The 22,143-nt window shown below is 44.1% G+C and overlaps 1 protein-coding gene across 2 annotated transcripts in view; it reads left to right on the forward strand.

The window, feature by feature from the left end:
* Positions 1 to 2,084: 2,084 nt before the first annotated feature.
* GLRX2 (glutaredoxin 2) overlaps positions 2,085 to 22,143 on the forward strand; it is a 28,079-nt gene continuing 8,020 nt past the window's right edge. The window contains exons 1-5 of one of the 2 annotated variants that reach the window (XM_073592882.1): positions 2,085 to 2,240; positions 2,504 to 2,578; positions 9,125 to 9,202; positions 14,841 to 14,904; positions 15,073 to 15,249. In XM_073592882.1, the coding sequence (XP_073448983.1) occupies positions 2,541 to 2,578; positions 9,125 to 9,202; positions 14,841 to 14,904; positions 15,073 to 15,249 (357 nt within the window). In that variant the 5' untranslated portion in view covers positions 2,085 to 2,240; positions 2,504 to 2,540. Of the gene's footprint in view, positions 2,241 to 2,279; positions 2,411 to 2,503; positions 2,579 to 9,124; positions 9,203 to 14,840; positions 14,905 to 15,072; positions 15,250 to 22,143 lie in introns of those variants that run through there. The other variant, XM_073592883.1, reaches the window with a different exon arrangement.

Genomic DNA, 22,143 nt, shown 5'->3' on the forward strand with positions numbered 1-22,143 from the left:
TTTATTATCTTTGTTGCCCTTCTTTGTACTCGCTCCATTTCCAGTACATCCTTCCTGAGGACTGGTGCCCAGAAATGGACAACATACTCTAAGTGCGGCCGCACCAAAGTCTTGTAGAGTAGGAGAATTATCGCTTTATCCCTGGAGTTAATCCCTTTTTTAATGCATGCCAATATTCTGTTTGCTTTGTTAGCAGCAGCTTGGCGTTGCATGCCATTGCTGAGCCTATCATCTACTAGGACCCCTAGGTCCTTCTCCATCCTAGATTCCCCCAGAGGTTCTCCCCCTAGTGTATAGATTGCCTTCATATTTTTCCACCCAAATGCATTATTTTACATTTTTCTACATTAAACCTCATTTGCCATGTAGTTGCCCACCCCATTAATTTGTTCAGATCTTCTTGCAAGGTTTCCAAATCCTGCGGAGAAGTTATTGCTCTGCTTAGCTTAGTATCGTCTGCAAATACAGAGATTGAACTGTTTACCCCATTCTCCAGGACGTTTATGAATAAATTAAATAGGATTGGTCCCAGCACAGAACCCTGGGGAACCCCACTACCCACCCCTGACCATTCCGAGTAGTCCCCGTTTATCACCATCCTCTAAACTCGCCCTTGTAGCCAGGTTTCAATCCATGTACTCACCCTATGGTCCATGCCAACGGACCTTATTTTGTACAGTAAACGTTTGTGGGGAACTGTGTCAAATGCTTTTGCAAAATCCAGATACACCACGTCTACAGGCCTTCCTTTATCTAGATGGCAACTCACCTCCTCATAGAAGGTTAACAGATTGGTTTGACAAGAACGATTCTTCATGAATCCATGCTGATTACTGCTAATGATACAGTTTTCATTACTAAAAACTTGTATATAGTCCCTTATCATCCCCTCCAAGAGTTTACATACTATTGATGATAGGCTAACTGGTCTGCAATTCCCAGGGATGTATTTTGGGCCCTTTTTAAATATTGGTGCTACATTGGCTTTCTGAATGGTCCCGCTGTCTTCTGGGACCTGTGTGTGTCTCCCAGAAGGCAGCGAGGGGGATGACAAATGACATAGGTCACCGCGGCGCCCTTAGATGGAAGTGGGAGTGGGTACCTGACAGGTATCTGCTCCCCCCTTCCCCCGTAAGGTGCCAAATGTGGCACCATAGCAGATAAGCGGAGCTTCCACTTTTGGGTGGAACTCTGCTTTAAAAATATCCATAGCTGCAGCTCAAGTGGGAATAGAGAAATTAAATAAAGTATGTTTAAGAAGTACTTTTGCGCTACTGTGTCACTCTTTATTCTTGATGAATTCTAACTTTTAATCAATTTGGGTTTGTTTTATATATCAATTTGCTGTGTTATCGTGCCACACTGTATCCTGGCAGGTATTAAGATATGGATGTTGAGTGGGGTATGATCGCTATACCTCATTTGATTGTTTTTGGTGTGTCATAATTGGTTGGTTCATTCACAGAAGCTTGAGAACAGAAGGTGCACTAATAATTTATCAGTAAAACATTTTTTTGTAGTGTGAGATCACTAATGAATGGTTGCAGCAGTTTGTAAATTAGCTTTTTTTTCTAGTAAGTGTTTACTATATACATAGTATCGCACAAGTATTTTTTACACATGGCATGGTGACATGCAGTTCCATCCAGTGTGTTATGGAAAAATGCAGACATGCTGCATTTTTTCTGCTCATTACTCCATCATTTTGGAGTGAATGGGGCACATATGAAAAAAATGCATAGATTATATTAGAACATGGTTTTCTGAGTTTGTATGCACGTATGGTGTGAATAAAGCCTTACGCACAGCAGCACGCGCTAAACACACCACACGTGGTGTTGATACAAGGATACATGCAATTAAAACAATATGGAATTGTTATAATTTATAAAGTTGTATAAAATGATAACACAGATGTCAAATTTAGAGCGCCATAATATAAAGCACATCAGCTGCATTTATCAAGCAGATTACATTGTGCTTCATGTCAGAAGCTGCACAAGGCACAAACACAGACTGCAGCTATTGGCATCTGTAATACAGCGTGGACTGAACACTCCTTCCCCTTCATTTCACATGCATGCCTGGCTACAGCCGTCTCAAGTGTCATGGGAAATGTAGTCTCATACAACAGGAAGCAAGTCACTGCAGCTGGTAATCATGAGGTCAGAGGGGAAAAAAATCTTTTTCTACAGGACAAAGCATTTCCTGAAGCATGTCTCTGCTGTCAGACATACAAGGTATATTGAAGACTTTGGGTAGTGAATTATTAGGTCCGAGACACACTGACTGTGCATTTACATAGGTATTCTCTATTGTGGAAATCAAAGTACAGTTGTCCTTTAAGAAAGATGACAGCTTCCTGTAAGCAAGATGAAACTACGTTTCAGCACAAGGACAATATGTTTATGTAATCATTATATCATTTTTATTGAATCTTTTTTTAGACCATGTGTCTTTTAATGTCAGTCTTAACAGAATGCGTGTCATTGTGTCATCACAGGATAAACAAAGAACAGCTGAGACCATGATTGCATGAGATGTGGATTCTGCCAGCGCTGTACTGTAATCTCTTCAGGTGAGAACACTTGAAAGAAAGAGCCCTACTACAGCTTAAAAAAAAGAACAGTACAGGTAAGTTGTAACTTTGGAATTCCCAGGAGATGTTAGAGATCCTGGAGTATGTACATTCAAAATATTTGGTAGGGTAGATTGACTGGTGAATCCATATAATAATTGCATGCTTCTATATACATAGTATGCTCGGGAATACCATTTGCATCTCAGAGCCTTTTTGCTCCCTGTATCCCCTAGGAGTCCTAACATTGCTCTTTATTTCGAGGCAGTGGCATTGCTCGGGGGTGCGGGGGGTGCGGTCCACACCCGGGTGCCACCCACCCACTACAGGGGTGACACCATCCCGAGGGTGAGGAAAGCCCTGGCTGACTTTGGAAGTTTTTTTCTTTCAGTTGGAAACCCTCCTCCAGCACCACGGCCGCGGGTGTTCTCCTTCTCCTCTGTCTTTCACTACGGCGCTGCTGCCTGTCATGATCCATTCTCCACCCATGTATCCATGTATCTGAGGCGCCTAGTGCTTTAACGGGCGGGGGAGGGTGGTGTCGTCTTGCGATGAGGGGGGATGTCCTCCACGGTGTTGTGACAGGTGGGGTGGGGGGCTGTACTACTGATAAAGGGGGTAGTTTGTCCTGGGGGGGTCTGTACTAATGGAGGGGGGTGCTTTTTCCTGGGGGGAGGGGTCTGTACTAATGGAGGGGGGTGCTTTGTCCTGGGGGAGGGGTCTGTAGTAATGGAGGGGGGTGCTTTGGCCTGGGGAGGGGTCTGTACTAATGGAGGGGGGTGCTTTGTCCTGGGGGAGGGGTCTGTACTAATGGAGGCAGGTGCTGTGTCCTGGGGGAGGGGTCTGTACTAATGGGGGGGTGCTTTGTCCAGGGGGGAGGGGTCTGTACTAATGGAGGAGGGGGGTGCTTTGTACTGAGGGGAGTCTGTACTGATGGAGGGGTTTATACTTAGTGGGGGGTCTATACTGAGTGAGGGGGTCTGTACTAAATGGAGGGGGCTATACTGAGGGGGAGACTATACTTGGAAGGGAGTCTGTACTGAAGGAGGGGGGTCTGTATTGAGGGGCAACTAAAGTTGGTGGAGGGGGGGTGACACCATGTTTTACCGCATCAAGTGACACCAACCGTAGTGACGCCACTGTTTCGAGGATTTAAGAAATGCACTGCACCTCATACTTTTTAGCTTTTGTGGTATATCCTAATGTATTAGACAGCAATCTTGGGGGGGCAAATATGATTTGAATTTGGGAGAGACTGTCACTGTGACTCAGGAGGGAACGTGTCATGTCAGTGAGGTGTCATCATCATCTGTGCTGCTGCACACTGCTGTCTGTGTCACTGTGAGATCAGTTTCATATGTTTGTGCCGTCCATTCTAATTTCTTGCCCTCCTGAGTCCTGTCCCTGAGCTACTTACTATATCAAAAACAAAATAAGAAATATGTTTTTTTGCCCTAATATCTACCCTAAAACACATTGCTTATTGCATATTATACATATTATATATTATATGAAATTTTCACTTAAAACTGTAATTATGTAAGTTTTGGAAATGCAAGTAAAAACTTGGCTGTGCCAGTAAATTTCAGTCTGGTAGGTTGGCAACACTGCTTCTCAGTATGTGAGTGTGCTTGTGCCTAAATCCTCTTAGTCCTATATCTGCAGTGCTAGTCTCATGAGATTTGGAGTAAGATTTTGTGATTTCACTACTAGGCTACTCATTGTTCTGACATGACAAAGCAAAGTCTTTGCCATAATGGCTGCTTCCACACAGACATGGGTGAGGAAAAAAAAGGAAGGTAAGGCCTGGTTCACACCTATGCAGTTTGCTTTGGATCTGTTTCTGCAGTGTTTTTTTGCTTTGCATTTTGCATTTTTACACACACGCTTTTTCCACCGTTTTTTTTTTTTTTTTTTGGCCAAATTGTTGCTGGGCAGATTGAAAAAGCAAATTGGGGCAAAATCACAATAAAAAACGTACTACACGCTTTTCTGCAGCTTCTCTATTGAAGTCTATTAAACTAAACACCCATGCGGTCCGATTCCAGTGTGGCAAAAAAAAAAATGAAAAAATGTGCATGCACCTTTTTCATGTGGGTGAGGTGCGATTTGAGCCATACAAAATGAATGGGCTGAAACCGCACTACAAATAATCGCATGTGATTTGAACAGGAATGTGGTGCGATTCCTCTCTGAATCACATGCAGTTCCCCGCACCACACCAGTGTGATTCTAGGCTCAAGCTACAAAATGCAAATATTGCATTACTTTCTCTATGATAACCAGTGCTAACAATCTAAAACTGCGTACAAATCAAGATCATAAACCAAATTAAAACACCATGACATTCTGAGCGCTACACTGTACTCTGCTATACCACACTGCATCATTCTGCATGCCACGCTGTATGATCTATATTCCACACAGGGGCGTAACTACCACCATAGCGACCCATGTGGGCGCTATGGGGCCCGCAGCCAAGTGGGGCCCAGTGAGGATGAGAGCACCACCGTCACAGTCTCCCAGCCAGGGGAAGAGAGAGGAGAGGAAGAGGCAAGCTGTGACCTGTGCCCAATGCAGCGTGACCTGTGCCCAATACAGCGTTGCCTGTGCCCAATACAGCCTGGTCTGCCTGTGCCCCATACAGCCTCACCTGTGCAGAGGAAGAGGCAAGCCACCCGGATCAGCAGAGAGCTGAATTGCCCGATGTAATAGCTTTCATTAGAACTTCCAGTGTTCCCGGGGCTCATGTCACATAGCTCCACCTCTTGGCCCGGCGCCTTTGATAGACAGAACGCCAATCCAATGCGGGACGTGTGACGTCATCAAAGACGTCAGGCCAAGAGGTGGGGCTATGTGATGATGAGCCCCGGGAAGATGGGAAATTCAAATGAAAGCTATTACAGCGGGCAGTCCCGCTCTCTGCTGATCCAGGTGGCTTGCTTCTTCCTCTGCACAGGTGAGGCTGTATGGGGCACAGGCAGACCAGGCTGTATGGGGCACAGGTCACGCTGTATGGGGCACAGGTCACGCTGCATGGGGCACAGGTCACGCTATATGTGGCACAGGTCACGCTGCATTGACACTAGGGCAGCTGTGGGGGGGACTGTTTGCAGGGGGGCCCCATACAACATTTTGCTATGGGGCCATGCTATTTCTAGTTACGCCCCTGATTCCACACCACATACCGTAATTTTACACGCTACACTGTATGTTCAATAATCTACAATATGCCATTCTGCAGGTCTCCCTGTAAGTTTCCTATTCCTCATCATGTTATTCTGTGTGCTGGGCTGGGAACATACAGCTTAGTGTGCCGAATGAAGGGGTGTGGACAAGGACAGGTACAGTCGCCAGTTAATTTTATTAGTATTTATTTTATTTCATAATTGCTGCTGAAAAGAAGTTGACAAAGGAGGGTGAGGGGTTGTTAAAAATAATCTGCCACAGGTGTCAACTACACTAGGTATACCTCTGGGGATAGGGCCTCTGCAGGCACTATTGGTGACTAGTCCTTTGCCCTCCTTTCCTTTTAAGTGATTGAATAAGAACTGTCTGTGTTGCTCACAATAAAAAGTCACAACTGTCTGTTTGTATGTCATATTTTGTCATTTGTCTTTCGTCCAGCAGTGTAGCAGTGGGTAAAAGGTCAGTTTCACATTCATGATTTTTGTCAAAATGTTGCTCATGATGACGTGAATATTAGATTCCAAACCTTATTTTTTAAATAATATACATGTCATACTTGCCTCCTTTTCTGGGGTCTCCAGCCGGCGCTCCTGGCTCCACCTCTTTGGTGTGTCTTGCCATGAGGGCACTCATACAGCCTAATCCCGAGCTGCACTCCCCGCATCTATAGACACAGACAGCGGGGCTCAGTTCCACCCTTCCTTCTCACAGGGTTTGAATGACAGCAGCAGGAGCCAATTGGCAGCCACTTCTATCAATCTGCCTTGTGAGGAGGGATAGATCCGAAAGAGATGCTGCTCTTGTGCACAGCGGTAGATCCATATCGGACTCAGATACTATAAGTATAATGGGGGGGCGGGGGGGATCCTGTCGCACAGAAGTTTTTTTTTTTATCTTAATGCAGAGGGTGCATTCAGGTAAAAAACCCTAAGCCTTTAGAACCACTCTCGCCTAGCAGTAAGAAGGGTCGCTGGTTCGAATCCCAACCACGACACTACCTGCCTGGAGTTTGCATGTTCTCCCTGTGCCTGCGTTGGTTTCCTCCGGGTACTCCGGTTTCCTCCCACACTCCAAAGACATGCTGGTAGGTTAATTGGATCCTGTCTAAAAAAATTGTCCCTAGTATGTATGAATGTGAGTTAGGGACCTTAGATTGTAAGCTCCTTGAGGGTAGGGACTGATGTGAATGTACAATGTATATGTAAAGCGCTGCGTAAATTGACGGCGCTGTATAAGTACCTGAAATAAATAAATAAAAATAAATACATTTGAGTTAACAATTCAATGTGGATTCATTCCCAAGCAGTAGGAATACTGGTTCAGCCTCTTTAATGTCATTATTTAAACCTAATTAGTAGTGTTGAAATATATTATTAAACTATAACTAAACAGGTTACATTACTAGGTAGGGTTTAAAAATCTTCAGATTTCTTAGATAGAAAAAGTTCAAATAGCTTCCTATTGCAGATTTTTTTAAGCACATTACATTATCTCCAGCAAAAAAAAAAAAAAAAATAGTATTTTTACAGTATATTTTATATCTGTAATGATAAGCCACTATACCCAGGACCACCATTTTTTTTCCCATGTTCCCAGAGCACTCTGAGGTGATCTTTTCTAGCAATGGTCCACTTTCCAGATTTAAGTAGAAAAGCTCTTTAGATATTCAATTCTTGGCTTGTTTGTAATATTGCAAATACAGTTTGGGGATTTTCTGCATTACTGTGATTTTACTGTTCAGTTGCATAGTTTAAAACAAGAAACTACTCCTGTATGTTTAGTGGACAAAAGGTTTTTTTTTTATGGCAAGCCATAGATACATTTTTATTTCCTCCCACCACAGGTGAAAGGAAAGAAAAATGCTCGATTCCTCCAATAACACAGTCCCTCCCACATAGCTTTTGTGTTCTCCTAGCAGGGAGCCTTCCCAGCCATCAGAACACAATGATCACTACTGGCAGCTGCAGCTGGATTGACTTAAGTACAACAAGCCTGCCCAATAGATGGATCAAATCTCGTCCGGTCCCTGCTGAACCGAATGAGATTCGATCCATCTACAGCTGGCCATACATGATTTATCTTTTTCGTTCAACCGGTGGGTTGAACGAGAAAAAAACATTTGCCAATTCCCCCATCCACACATTCAATGTATATGGGGGAATCCTTCCCACTGAGCTATTGTATTCTGACAGCGGAGAGCCTACCCTCACCAGCAGAATACAATTGTACACAGGTCCATCGATAGATGGACTTGTGTACAACCAGCTAGCCCATACGTGGATAGAAATTTTGCCTTTAGGCTTAAGTGAGAGAGGAAAATAACCTGCTCACGCACTTTTAACCCCTTTATGACTATAGAAAGTTGACAATGAGATGCCAAGACCAAATATAGAAGCACTGGAATGCTTCAGGTTAAAGGAGAAGTCCAACCTAAGCTTGTTTGGCTGGGCTTCTTCTATGGGGCACAGGAGTGCAATTCGTTTTGCACTCCTGTGACCTGTTGTCAGCAGAGAGCGGGCTGAAGTCTGCTCTCTGCTGACATCACCAATATCAGTCCAGGTACTGTGCCATCATGACTTTGGGAGTCTGGATCTGGGGGTGTCATTAACTTTCTACTGACACCCGCAGCGATTCACAGAGGGCAGTGTGACCTGCCCGCAAGTGATATTCGATTCTGGAACCTGCAAAGCATTCGCATATGTGTGAATCCAGCCTAAGACTTTTATAGCGCTCATTAACTGATCAACCTTTTTAGATACATTGCAGCTCCTTTAAAGGACCTTTAAAGGTCACACTGCCCTTTGCGAATCGCTGTGGGTGTCAGTAGAAAGTTAATGACACCCCAGATCGGTTTGAGGATCGCAGTGTAAACTGACAAATGGTACAGGAATCAGATTGCATGGGATGATCAAAAAGGGTAGACATGCTACAGGAGATGGTCAGGTGTGGTTGGAAGCTGGGAACACACTGCAGGAGAGATGGACGATATGTTACATGAGACTGCTAGAAATCACTGTCTTTACAGTCCACTCTCACTACTGACTGTTTGGGTTCTTAGAGCTGCAAGGCAAGTACCAAAGGGCCACATGTGACGCTTGGGCCACAGATTAGGTTTCATTGAGTTAGAATATAATTTACAAACTGTGCTGTCTTATTCAGCTGGTTTAATAGCAATGTGTACATTTATATTTCCAATCTCATTTGTTTTGGTCTACGTGATAGTACATATGGTATCACCATTGCTGTTTATAAAGCTTCATATCCTTAACAATTTAATTTTAATAGAAACCACTCTATATTTATAATGAGCACATTCACACATTTTCTATTATCTAATTCAGTCTTTATTGTTTTCAGGAAAATCTGCTTGCTGAAATCAAGGGAGGCCTCATTTCATTATCCGCAAAAGAGATCAACAGCTTATTTTTTAACAAGGTGATGTAAACATTGCCCTTATTGACAGTTTGCGTCTATGTACCAGTTCTTAGATGTTGTGGCTACATTAGATTTCTCTTTTAGGCCTTTTTTCCCTTTATTTTCCCCTTGTGATCCGGCTGGTAACACTTTTTGTCTTAGGGTGTCTCCACTCTGAATGGAGGAGCAACAGAGATACCTTTTGGACAGCAGCAGCAGCATTGTCATACTGGGGAGAGGTTGTTAGACACACTAGCAGATTTAGATGGACTTTAATAAAAGAAAGCTGAACTCCAGCTTAAAAGAAATTGTAACTATTGGTACAAAATGCTTCCAGCAGTTTCTGATATGCATAACTGTGAGACAAGTCAGCGAAATTAAATTATTAATATAGACTAGACAAGGAGCAAAACATGCTTACAGCCAACATTGATTTATTGTTCATTCATTTGAACATTGTTCAAACAGTAAGCCCATAGGCTATAAAATCACCCCAGCTAGCAGTCCTAATATAGGGCTGTTGCCGGAAGAACACACCTGGTGTATATCTACTGCACATAAGAAGGCTGCCAATGTTTTTATGTTTACAAGAAGAGAAGACATAAGAGGATGAAAAAAGGCTAAAGAAAGGAAGGGGAGCAGGAGAGGTGAATTTAAAAAAAGGGGGGGAAAGTAATGTTGGCGTGTCTCAGGAGGGTGGGTAGAATGATCTCCGTCAACCAGCAAAATCCACATCGAAGAGAGCCCTACCTTCCTCAGGGTAGACAAATATGGTCCATAGTCCAAGTTTTCAAGTACACCTCTCATTTATGCTGCGTAGTTAATACCACATCTTCCATCAGGTTCAATTCCTCAACCATCTTGAGCCATAGCCCAATGGACAGTGCCTGCACCTTCTTCCGGGTGATAGGAATGTATGATTTAGCAGCGTGAGGAGATGGCAGAGTACAGATTTCTTATAAACTTTTGCAGGTATATTGGAAACTTGTTAAAGTGGTTGTAAAGCCTAATTTTTTTTACCTTAATGCATTCGGAGCGGGACTATAATAGAGGAAGTTCGCGGCCACTCTGTGCAATCCCATTGCACAGAGCAGGTAAGTATAGACATGTTTGTTTATTTATTTTTTATTTCCTTTACAATCACTAATATTGTATCCGGCCTTCTTAAGAGGAAGAAGGCCGGATCTTCGGGAAGAACATAATCAGAAATTTTTTGGGTAACGTTTCAGACCTCTTTCCAGAAATCCATGAGCTTGGGACAAGACTAAAAGATATGCAACAGTGTTCCCCGTTCCTCCTGGCATCTCCAGCATCAGTATTCAGAAAGTACTGATGTAAAAGTTATGGTGTGGTACCTCCGGGTCAGGAAGTTGAAATTTGTCTCTTGCACCCTTGTGCAAATCGAGGACATTAGGACAAACCGTACGATGATAGTCCACTGATCCGCAGTAGTTTTTAAACTAATGTACAGTATGTTACCCTCTAACATTTAAAAGAAATTTTAATTGCCAGGAGCAATTGTGACTGGATCACTTGAAAGGAGAAACTTGCATGCCATTAAGCCCAAATCCTAAGCTTTTTGCCTTCAGTGTCCATAAAATTTACAAACTCCAGTCCCTGGTATAAAGTGTAGATAAATCCCATATACTTCACTTTTGCCTTTTTATCACAGAGATCCTTTTTAAGCAGTGGTGTAGTGTGTGGGGGGCAGGGGGACTGTTGCCCCAGGCGCAACATTTAGAGGGGCGCAGGTTACCGGCAGCTCATCTCCTGCGCTGTGCAGTCTAGGAGAGAGTGAGAGCTCTTCGCTAAGAGGTAGAAGACCTGTTGTTGTGCGGTGACACCAGTGACTGAAGTGAAGGACTATCCATGATCCCAGGGATTGGAGTGACCATACGGGAGCGGGGAGGGGGCTGGGGGAAGGAGGAGGGCAGGCGAGCCATTCTCTCCATTACACTCCAAACACACCAGAATTTCCGCTTCCGCTTCTTCTGAGTCCTGCGTGTTAGTGTGCTGCTACATGGGCCCCGACACTCTGACCCTGCATCACCCCAGGAATAGAGGAAACCCAGGCCAAGAGGAAGAGGATGAGGCATCAACACAGCCCCGCCTCACTGGCAGCTTGCACGGACATTGTGAGTACTCCTCTATAAAGGAAAGTTCTGTACTGGATGGTGGCAGCAGGGGGCTGAGCTCTGAACTGGAATCTACACAGCTCACCTCTCAACCCTGCACTCTGTACACAGTGCACCTCTCAACCTGCACTCTGTTAACAGCGCACTTCTGAACCCTGCATTCCATACAAAGTGCACCCCTCAACCTTGCACTCCATACACAGCGCAACCCCTCAACCCTCATTGCTAATAACTAGTTCTAGAATTGGTGGGTCCCCTCACCTCTGCGGTGTGCAGACAGAGAGATGATGTGCTGTAACCTTAAGCAACCAATCAGTGAGCTGTAATGATGTTCTGTAACCTCTAGCAACCAATTAGGGAGCAGTAATAATGTGCAGTAACCTCTAGCAACCAGTGAGGGGTAATGATGTGCAGTAACCTTCAGCAACTAATCAGTGAACAATAATGACTTGCAGTAACCTCTAGCAATCAATCAGTTAGTAGTAATGATGTGAAGTAGCCTCTAGCAACCAATGTGTAAGTGGTAATTATGTGCAGTAACGTCACAGTGCACCCCCTCAACCCTGTACTCTGTACACCCCCTCAACCCTTCACTCCATACACAGCGCACCCTCTCAACCCTGCGCTCCGTACACAGCGGACCCCCTCAACCCTGCACTCTGTACACAGTGGACCACCTCAACCCTGCACACTGTATACAGCGCACCTCCTCAACCCTGCACTCCGTACACAGCACACCACCTCAACCCTGCACTCTGTACACCCCCTCAACCCTGCACGCTGTTCACAGCGCACCCCCTCAACCCTGCACTCCATACACAGCACACCCCCTCAACCCTGCACTCTGTACACAGCACACCTCTCAACCCTGCACTGCATACAAAGCACTCCTCTCAACCCTGCATTTCGTACAAATCGCACCCCTCAACCCTCATTGCTAATAACTAGTTCTAGAATTTTTTTGTCTATTGGTGGGTCCCATCACATCCGCAGTCTGTGGTGTGCAGGCAGAGAGATGATGTGCTGTAACCTTAAGCAACCAATCAGTGGGTTTTAATGATGTGCTGTAACCTCTAGTAACCAATCACTGAGCTGTAATGATGTGCTGTGACCTCTAGCAACCAATTAGGGAGCAATAATAATGTGTAGTAACCTCTAGCAACCAGTGAGTGGTAATGATGTGATGTAACCTTCAGCAACAAATCAGTGAACAGTAATAATCTGCTGTAATCTCTAGCAAGCAATCAGTGAGCAATAATAATTTGCAGTAACCTCTAGCAATCAGTTAGTAGTAACGATGTGCAGTAACTCTAGCAACCAGTGGGTAAGCGGTAATTATGTACAGAAATGTCTAGCAACCAATCAGTGAGCAATAATAATGTGTGTAGTGGACAGTGTAGGAATCAGGTAGTGTAGTGGTCAGTATAGGAATCAAGTGGGTCAGTGAAGTGGTCAGGTAGGTCAATGTAGTGGTCAGGTAGGTCAGTGTAGGAATTAGGTAGGTTAGTATAGTGGTCAGTGTAGGAATCAGGCTGGTTAGTAGTACTGTACTAGTGGAAGAGACTCAGGGAGTGCTAAAAGTCTGCAGGTTTTTTTTTGCCTTGCCCAACAACACACGCTAGGCCAATGTTTTCAAGTCAGGGTTTTTTTTAGACGCTTTAGTTTGAGGTAGAATTAAAACGAAACGTAACTGTATCTGAGCAGGACAAAGTAAAAATGCTATTTAATGACTTTTTAATATTCAAAGCAAACTCATCCATCCAACCATGTCTCCATGCTTTATTTTGTCAAGAAAACACTTTGAAAAACATCCCCCTAGCATTTATACCCACAGCCATCTTGAGTAAGAGCAGATTCATGTAGCTCTTGCTTCCTGTAATTCATCTCATCTTGGCTCAGGCCGCAAAAGCCCTCCTCCAGAAAAAAAATAATATGAAGACTCATGGGATGTATAAGGGTACTTAGGGAACTCAGTCAAGTAATTGCCAGACCATTGTTCCTAATTTTTACTGACAGTCTACTGACTGGAATGGTACCAGCTGATTGGAGAAAAGCCAATATAGCACCAATATTTAAAAAGGGCCCAAAATACATCCCTGGGAACTACAGACCAGTTAGCCTAACATCAATAGTATGCAAGCTCTTGGAGGGGATGATAGGGGACTATATACAAGATTTTAATAATGAGAACAGTATTATTAGCAGTAATCAGCATGGATTCATGAAGAATCGTTATTGCCAAACCAATCTATTAACCTTCTATAAGGAGGTGAGTTGCCATCTAGATAAAGGAAGGCCCATAGACGTGGTGTATCTGGATTTTGCAAAAGCATTTGACACAGTTCCCCATAAACGTTTACTATACAAAATAAGGTCCGTTGGCATGGACCATAGGGTGAGTACATGGATTGAAAACTGACTACAAGGGCGAGTTCAGAGGGTTGTGATAAATGGGGAGTACTCGGACTGGTCATGGGTGGGTAGTGGGGTCCCACAGGGTTCTGTGCTGGGACCAATCCTATTTAAAGTGGAGGGCCACCCTGAAAAAGAAAATTTCACCAAAAATCCTAAAAAAAAAAAAAAAAAATGTTTAAACTTACCTGAACCCTTGTTGCTAGGCAGTCTTCCTAATCTGCCTGTTCTTATTCCGCGGCGTGTTCCGCTCCTAGCTGAGCGGCCCCGTTGCTTTCTGGGAACTGTGTGTGTTCCCAGAAAACCACGGGGCCAATCACATATCGCCGCGCCGCTCGCACGTGTGCAGTAGGAAACTGGCAGTGAAGCTGCAAGGCTCCACTGCCTGTTTCCCTTACTTACGATGGCGGTGCCGGGACCCGAGAGCCGAGGGACAGGTCGGCCTCGGGCAGCCGACATCGCGAGCACCCAGGACAGGTAAGTCTACTTATTTTAAGTCAGCAGCTACATTGTTTGTAGCTGCTGCCTTTAAAAATATTTTTTAGCTGGCTGGAATCACGCTTTAATTTGCTCATAAACGACCTGGAGGATGGGGTAAACAGTTCAATCTCTGTATTTGATGGACTTTTTTCAACCTTACCTACTATGTAACTATGTGGTAAAGCTCTGCTGGTTTCCATCATCCAATCATGTGCAAGCGAAAATGCTTTTTTTAAATGTTCCTTTCACCCGATTTGGTATTCTTTACAAAGTGAAGCGTTACACATTACATTTACTAAGGAAAATGAGTGCAACCGCACAGTCTATGTGCCTTTAGCAAATCAACCTTATTGAATCACAATAGATTTAATTTTTTAGCAAGTGATCTCCTGTGTTAAAGAGACCGGTGAATGCATTCAGCAAATGTTTTTATTAAATCCTGGTGAAAATACAGTTTTTTCCTTAAAATTGTCCAGTCACTTTACAATAATAAGCTGTTGGAATTGAGTAGCATGGAAGAGAAGACATTTACAGTTCAAATAATGAATTCAAATTGAAAAGTGGCAAATATGTAGCAAAAATATTTAATTTTCAAACTAAACAGTTAACAATGGTAAACAATTCTTTTACAGAATGGGAAACTATATCTCAAATTCCACAAATCAGCAAAATGGCAATGCTGTGAAGTTAATAGAGGTAAGGATTGTAGAGATCCCTGTATTTATTTGTGTGTGTGTGTGTGTGTGTGTATATATGTATATATATATATATTACACACACCCCAACTAGAAGGCAGCCTAGTTCTATTCCTCAGCGTGCTTAGTAACATAATCATATGAAAAGACTGTTCTTTTTTAATTTCAGGAGACCATCTCCAATAACTGCGTTGTAATTTTCTCTAAGACTTCCTGTCCATATTGCACAATGGCAAAGGAGGCATTTGATAATATAAATGTTAACTATAAGGCAATTGAATTAGATCAACTAGAGAATGGAAGTCATCTACAATCAGCACTTCATGAGATGACTGGAGCCAGAACAGTAAGTACTGCATTCACACCAACTCCTCAGCATGTTAAACTGTAGGCTACAAAGTGTTGTGTTTTATACAGTGGAAACATAAAGGTTGTGGCAAAGTAATTATTACTGCATAAAAAGATCATGACTACAGGATTAGTAAAGGAAAATCAATGCATCTACTGTACGTATTTTTCATTTACATTAAAGCTGAAGTTTAGTATTTCTTTGGCATACAGCACCAAACATATTACGTATGTGTAATAGTGTGCATCCCACTACCTGCAGCTGCTTTTTGGGAAAAAAAAATCATCCCAGCAGCGTCTCTTTCACAGCTTCCAGATATTGCCCTGAGTGGCTGTCTTCCAGCTTTGTGAAGATTATCAGCAGCAGTTGCTACTGAGAAATTGTAGAATTGAAGAACGGCTGCACATCCAGGTTCCAAAATGCCTTTATTTGAAATCACTGTCAGCGTTGCCAACCCAAGTTGCCAAGTTAAATTTACTGGCAGGATGCCAAAATTTACAAACGGCACCCATATTATTTTTTTTTTACTGGCAAAAAAAACTTGAAATTTACTGACAGAAGCACATTTTGCCCTGACACTGCAAAAAGTACCTAAAATTACAATTTTCAGTGCCAAACGGTGCAAATATCAATATTTAAACTATAAACATATAGGTAGTGCTATTATCAATGTGTTTAAGTTAAACAAAAGTAAAATAACATATTTCTACATTGACATGAAGGTCTGGTTACTATAAGCCAGCCAGCACAGAGTTCCCCCTTACATCAAAGTCTGGAGGATTCCCCCTTACAGTGAAAGGGAACTCTTCTGTAAAGGGGAACGCTGCAGATCATGATCTAAGGGGGAACTCTGATGTAGAGGGGGCCTTATATCAGAGTCCACTACTTTCCCTTTACATCAGAGTTCCCACTTACATCAGGGTCTGCAGACTGAGTTCCCCCTTGCACTGTAAGGGTGAATCCTGCAGACTCTGATGTAAAGGGGAATGCCAGAAACTCTGATGTGGGGGGCACTCTGGTGACTAGAGACCACCTTCCGTAGAGTAAATACACTAAGGTAACGGGAGGTCACTAATATGGGGGGGGACCTTTATATCAGTGCCCCTTACATTATTGTATTCACTCCCCCCTTACATTAGCAACCTCTCTCCCCCCTCAGACTGGCCTGGCGATGCTATCACTGACCTCCTCTCAGGTGCACCATGCAGGGCTCAGTCAGATGGCTCCAGCTTGGTGGCTCTGGTTTTTCCCTATAGTCTCCTCTCCATAGTCCACACATGTCTGACTTCTCCCATGACCCCCATCCCAGCGGCGCTTCCACTCTTGACTCCTCTTCAGACTCCCCCTCAGAGACTGTAGACATGATACAGGAGATGGTTAGAGGCTGCAGACATGATACAGGAGATGGTCAGAGGCTGCGGACATGATACAGGAGATGGTCAGAGGCTGCGGACATGATACAGGAGATGGTCAGAGGCTGCGGACATGATACAGGAGATGGTCAGAGACTGCGGACAGGATACAGGAGATGGTCAGAGACTGTGGACATGGTAGTTTCCTCCTCTGTCCCCCTTCATATTACCATACTTCTCTACATCAGTGTCCTTCCTCCTGTGCCCCTTTCACTGTGCTGCTGCAGTGCACCATGCAGTCCACCTCCACCGTCAGCCTGCTCTGGGAAGGGATTGTTGGCTGACTGACTGACTGTCTCTGAGACTGAATGACTCACTCTCATATACACCCCCGGGCCAGGCCCTGGCTCCTGTTTGACACTCCCTGAGACTGACTCAGAGTCATTCTGTCTATCCCCCCCGCCATCCCCGACTCGAGTGAGCGCACTGAGCAGCAGAGGAGAGCACTGTGACTGTCTGAGTCCTCCTGAGTCTCCCCGATGCCCGACCTTTTTGTGCAATCTGCACAGCCACTCACCTTCCGAAACCGACCAGGGCACTCTGTGTCTGTAGTGTACTGGCTGGGCAGGTTACAGGCCCACGTCAGCCGGCAGGGGTCCCACTCCGCCGCACTCTCCTTAGCTGCTGTCTGCTGCTCTGCCCACTGACTCCAACACTCAGCTCCTTTGTCCATCAGCCCTCAGCTCCTGCTTTTTTAAAGTCTGGCGGGCAGCGTGGAGGTGTGGGCGACATCACCATTGCGCATGCGCAGTTCTGACCCGCCAGTCACCCCCATTTTTTACTGGCACATATATGCTGCTATGGACATTTACGGTTAGGAGAAAAATGCTCTGTTTTTACAGGCTGCCCGTAAATCTACGGGCGGTTGGCAACACTGATCACCATAATAACACCAAGGACACCAAAAAAGCAGTCATGTAGACGCGTTTCACACAAACAACTTGTGCTTAATTAATCTAATAAAGGCATTTTGGAACCTGGATCTGCAGCCATTCTTCTTTTCTTCAATTATCCTACGGAGGAGAGCACTCCTATCAGGTCCCAATTGAGGTATTACATACACCTGGAGCAGCGGATCCTTCTTGATTCTGCTACTGAGAAAGGTCGCACCACTCGCCTGCCCCCTCCCCCCCCCTTCATTTATTGCCCTCTTCTATTGTTGTCCCACAGTGCATCACGTCCTATAAATGGAGGAGGAGCAGTTGAATGACAGTATCGCCCCTGTCCATTCATAAAATGCAATGCATTGTGGGAATGTAATAAGAATGGCAGAAGGGGCAGAAACAGATGGACGAGCAACTCATCTCTGCAGCAGCAGCTGCTGTTACCCCTCACAGTGCCAGATGACGGACACTTAGGGCAGTATCCTGCGGCTGTGAAGGAGACATTGTAAGGATGATTTTTAGCAGAAGCAGCCACCTGCACATAATGGGATACACACCCTTATGCATACCTAATGTGTTTGGTGTTGTATCCCCCCCCCCCCCCAAAAAAAAAGAGTCAGCAATAAATGTAGGTTTTTAAACTTCAGCTAGTAGTATATAAGTACCTGTAACTGACTTGCTATCAGCCCCTTGTAATCTCACTGTGAGAGGGAGGGCCAGTAGTAGCATTTGGAGCCAATTAGGTGTGCTATATGTGAAAATATATACTAAATATATATGCTCGCGCTACTGGTGTATCAAACAACAAAAAAACAATAAAAAATTATGAAAAATTGCAGCTGCTATACACAAAGTGCTAATAACTTGAAAAAACATATAGAACTAAATATAAACACAAAATTGTCATAATAACAAGTTATTTCTCTCACACAGAACATGCATACTTGCAATGACACCCCAAAATACATTCTGCTATTCCTCCTGAGTATAGTGATACCGCATGTGTGAGACTTTTACACAGCCTGGCCACATACAGACGTCTAACATCCAACTAGCACCATCAGGCGTTCTACGAGCATAAATTGCACATCTCATTTGATGACAACCTATCACACTTTTGAAGGCCCTGGAGCACCAGGTCAATGGAAACTGGAATATGTGGGAAAAAAATGAAACCGCATTTTTTTTTTTATACAAAGTTGTCCATTTATAAAATATTTCCAACACAAAGCATGTAAATAGCAAAACTGACACCCCAAAATGCATTCTGCTACTCCTCCTGAGTATGGCGATACCACATGTGTGAGACTTTTACACAACCTGGCCACATATGGAGGCCCAACATGAAGTAGCACCGTCAGGTGTTCTAAGAGCATAAATAACACATCTCATTTCTCAACCACCTATTACAATTTTGAAGACCCTGGAGCACCAGGAAAATGGAAACGCCCACAAAATGACCCCATTTTGGAAAGCAAACACCCCAACGTATAATCTATGAGGCATAATGAGTTTTTTGAAGAGTTCATTTTTTTCTAGAAGTTTTTGGAATATGTGGGAAAAAAATGAAAACGCATTTTTTTTATACAAAGTTGTCCATTTATAAGATATTACCAACACATAGCATGTACATAGCAGAACTGACACCCCAAAATACATTCTGCTACTCCTCCCGAGTATGGCGATACCACATGTGTGAGACTTTTACACAGCCTGGCCACATACAGAGGCCCAACATCCAAGTAGCACCGTCAGGCTTTCTACAAGCATAAATTACAAATCTCATTTCTCAACCACCTATTACAGTTTTGAAGACCCTGGAGCACCAGGACAATGGAAATGCCCACAAAATGACCCCATTTAGGAAAGCTAACACCCCAACATATACGCTATGAGGCATAATGAGTCTTTTGAATGGTTCTTTTTTTACAGATGTTTTTGGAAAATGTGGAAAAAAAATGAAAACACATTTTTTTTACACAACGTTGTCCATTTATAAGATATGTCCAACACACAGCATGTACATAGCGCAAAGGACACCCCAAAATACATTCTGATACTCCTCCTGAGTATGGCGATACCACATGTGTGAGACTTTTACATAGTCTGGCCACATACAGAGGCCCAACATCCAAGTAGCACTGTCAGGTGTTCTAGGAGCATACATTACACACAGAAATTTCTGCCAACCTATCACATTGTTGAAGGCCCTTCATATTTCTAACACATAGCATGTACTGTACATACCAATTACAAACCAAAATACATTCTGCTGAGCAAAGAATAAGGGTAAAGAAAAGATTACCTGCGGTTTTAGTAGTGCAGTGGTCCACAGAGGAGAGCATCAGTCCAGGCAGCAGGCAGGAACGTGGACAGTGACAGCAAAACAGGCAGCAGGCAGGAATAGTCAGTACAGGTAGAGATGTCAGCACAGCCAAAGCAGGCAGGGGTGTGGTCAGCAGCAGCAAAAGGATCAAAGGATCGTCCATGCAGCAGGCAGGAATATTGTCCATAGTTAGTACATGCAGCAGGCAGAGGTATGGTCAGCACAGCCAGAGTATTTGTCCAAGGAGCAGGCAGTACCATCAAGGGGGCATCGGTCAGGAAAGAATGGGGACAGGGGTAGAGGCTTCTCCCTCCCAAATCGCTTTGAAGCCTCCGGGAAACCAGACCCTGTTCTGGGAACACAGAAAACCAAAAATTGGTTTTCTGAACTCAGAACACTATTCTGGAGCCCCTCACATATGTGAGACCCCTGTGTAGCAGGGTGAAAGATCAATCCAAGGGGCAGGCAAAAACATGGTCAACAGGCTGAGGTCAGTGCAGGTAAAAGGCAGAAATAGACGGTAGGCAGAGGCATAGTCGATACAGTCCAGGGTCAGTTCACATGAAAGGCAGAAACATGGTGGATAAACAATGCAGACGGTAGGCAGAGGCATAGCTGAGGAACAGGCCAGGGTCAGTTCACATGGAAGACAATGATATGGTTGGATGAGGCAGGGAAATATTCAGGACAGAAATTGAAAACAGGGAAATGGCAGTATTAGAAATATGGGCTAATAGTTTTCCAGAGTGTGATATCGCTTGAAGCATTCTCTGATGCAAAGGCCAGGTTGGGAGGGACAGTCGGGACAATGGAAGCTGGTATCTTTCCTAATTCCTCTTTTTGTGCACACGCGACATTTTTTTGGCGTCGTCTTCCAGATCTTATTGGTGGAATATGGTCTGGGAAATGGTGCTCATGTAGTCTGCTAACACAATCAGAGCGAATGCTTTCTGGGGGGGATACTTGCTGATAGATCAGGGCAGTGACAATGTCTTCAAAAAACTTTATGAAGGTGGTGGAGGTTTTCCGTTGATTTTTTAAAGGTGATGAAAGAATTTAAAAGGGCCAAATGAAAAAAGTAAATTGCCACTTTTTTTTACCAGAAAAGGGATTTTCTTGTTGAAAGATAGGGCTGCAACATTTGATCATTTAAATCCACCCCCCATGAATTTATTGTACTCGTTGATACAGGAAGGCTTGTGAACGGTACCGCGTCTTCTGCGAAGTTCCACCGAGGTGTCATCGTGGATGGTGGACATGATTTACACATCTTTCCCATCCCTCCACATCACAGTCAACACTTCCACGTTCCTCAAGCTTGTCGATTCCCCCCTTTGAATGGTTGTGGTGACAAGACGCTGTGGGAAGGCCTTTCGGTTTCTCCTTGTTGTACCACAGGCCAAAGGTTTTTTTAGATATAGGTGGCGGAGAAGGGGCATAGTTGGTGTAATAGTTATCCATGTAAATATGATACTCCTTTTGGAGGAGTGGGAATGCCAATTCCCAAACAATTTTTCCACTTATTCCCATATACGATGGACACTCATGGGGTTGGAGCTGGGAATCTTTGCCTTTATACACGCGGAATGAGTGCACATAACCGGTTTCACTTTCACAGAGCTTGTTGAGCTTCAAGCCGTACCTCGCCCTCTTACTGGGGATATATTGCTTGATTCCTAGCCAGCCTGTGAAATGCAGTAGGGATTCGTCCACAGATATGTTTTTGTCAGGGACATAAAGTTCGGCAAACTTCTTGGAAAAAAATTAATTAGGGGGCGAATTTTATATAATTTGTCAAAGTTTGGGTGATTTTTTTTGGGGGGGGGCACTGTGAGTTGTCACTGAAATGCAGGAAGCGCATTATAATTTCGTATCGGGACCTGGACATGGCCGATGAAAAAATTGGCATATGGTGGATGGGTTTGGTCGACCAATACTTATGCATTTCTTTTTTTTTGTAAGCCCCATGTTGAGCGTTAGGCCAAAAAACAATTTAAGCTCCACCACTGTTAGGGGTCTCCATTCAAAAGGGCGGGCATAGCCGGAGCTGGGGTTGGTTGAATGAATTGTTGGGCAAAGAGATTCGTTTGGTCCACGATGCCTTGAACCAATTCGTCAGGGAAAAATAAATTTTAAAAATCAATTTGGGAAAAACCTGCAGTGTTGACCTGCACACCTGGCTGTGCTGTAAAAGGGGGGTTTGTGGCTGACCCTGTGGTAGAAGGCAGCCGCAATAGGTTTGCCAAGGCATCTTGAAGCTGGGTTTGGG

This window comes from Aquarana catesbeiana, linkage group LG07 (genome assembly GCF_042186555.1).
Source record: "Aquarana catesbeiana isolate 2022-GZ linkage group LG07, ASM4218655v1, whole genome shotgun sequence".
Taxonomy (NCBI): domain Eukaryota; kingdom Metazoa; phylum Chordata; class Amphibia; order Anura; family Ranidae; genus Aquarana; species Aquarana catesbeiana.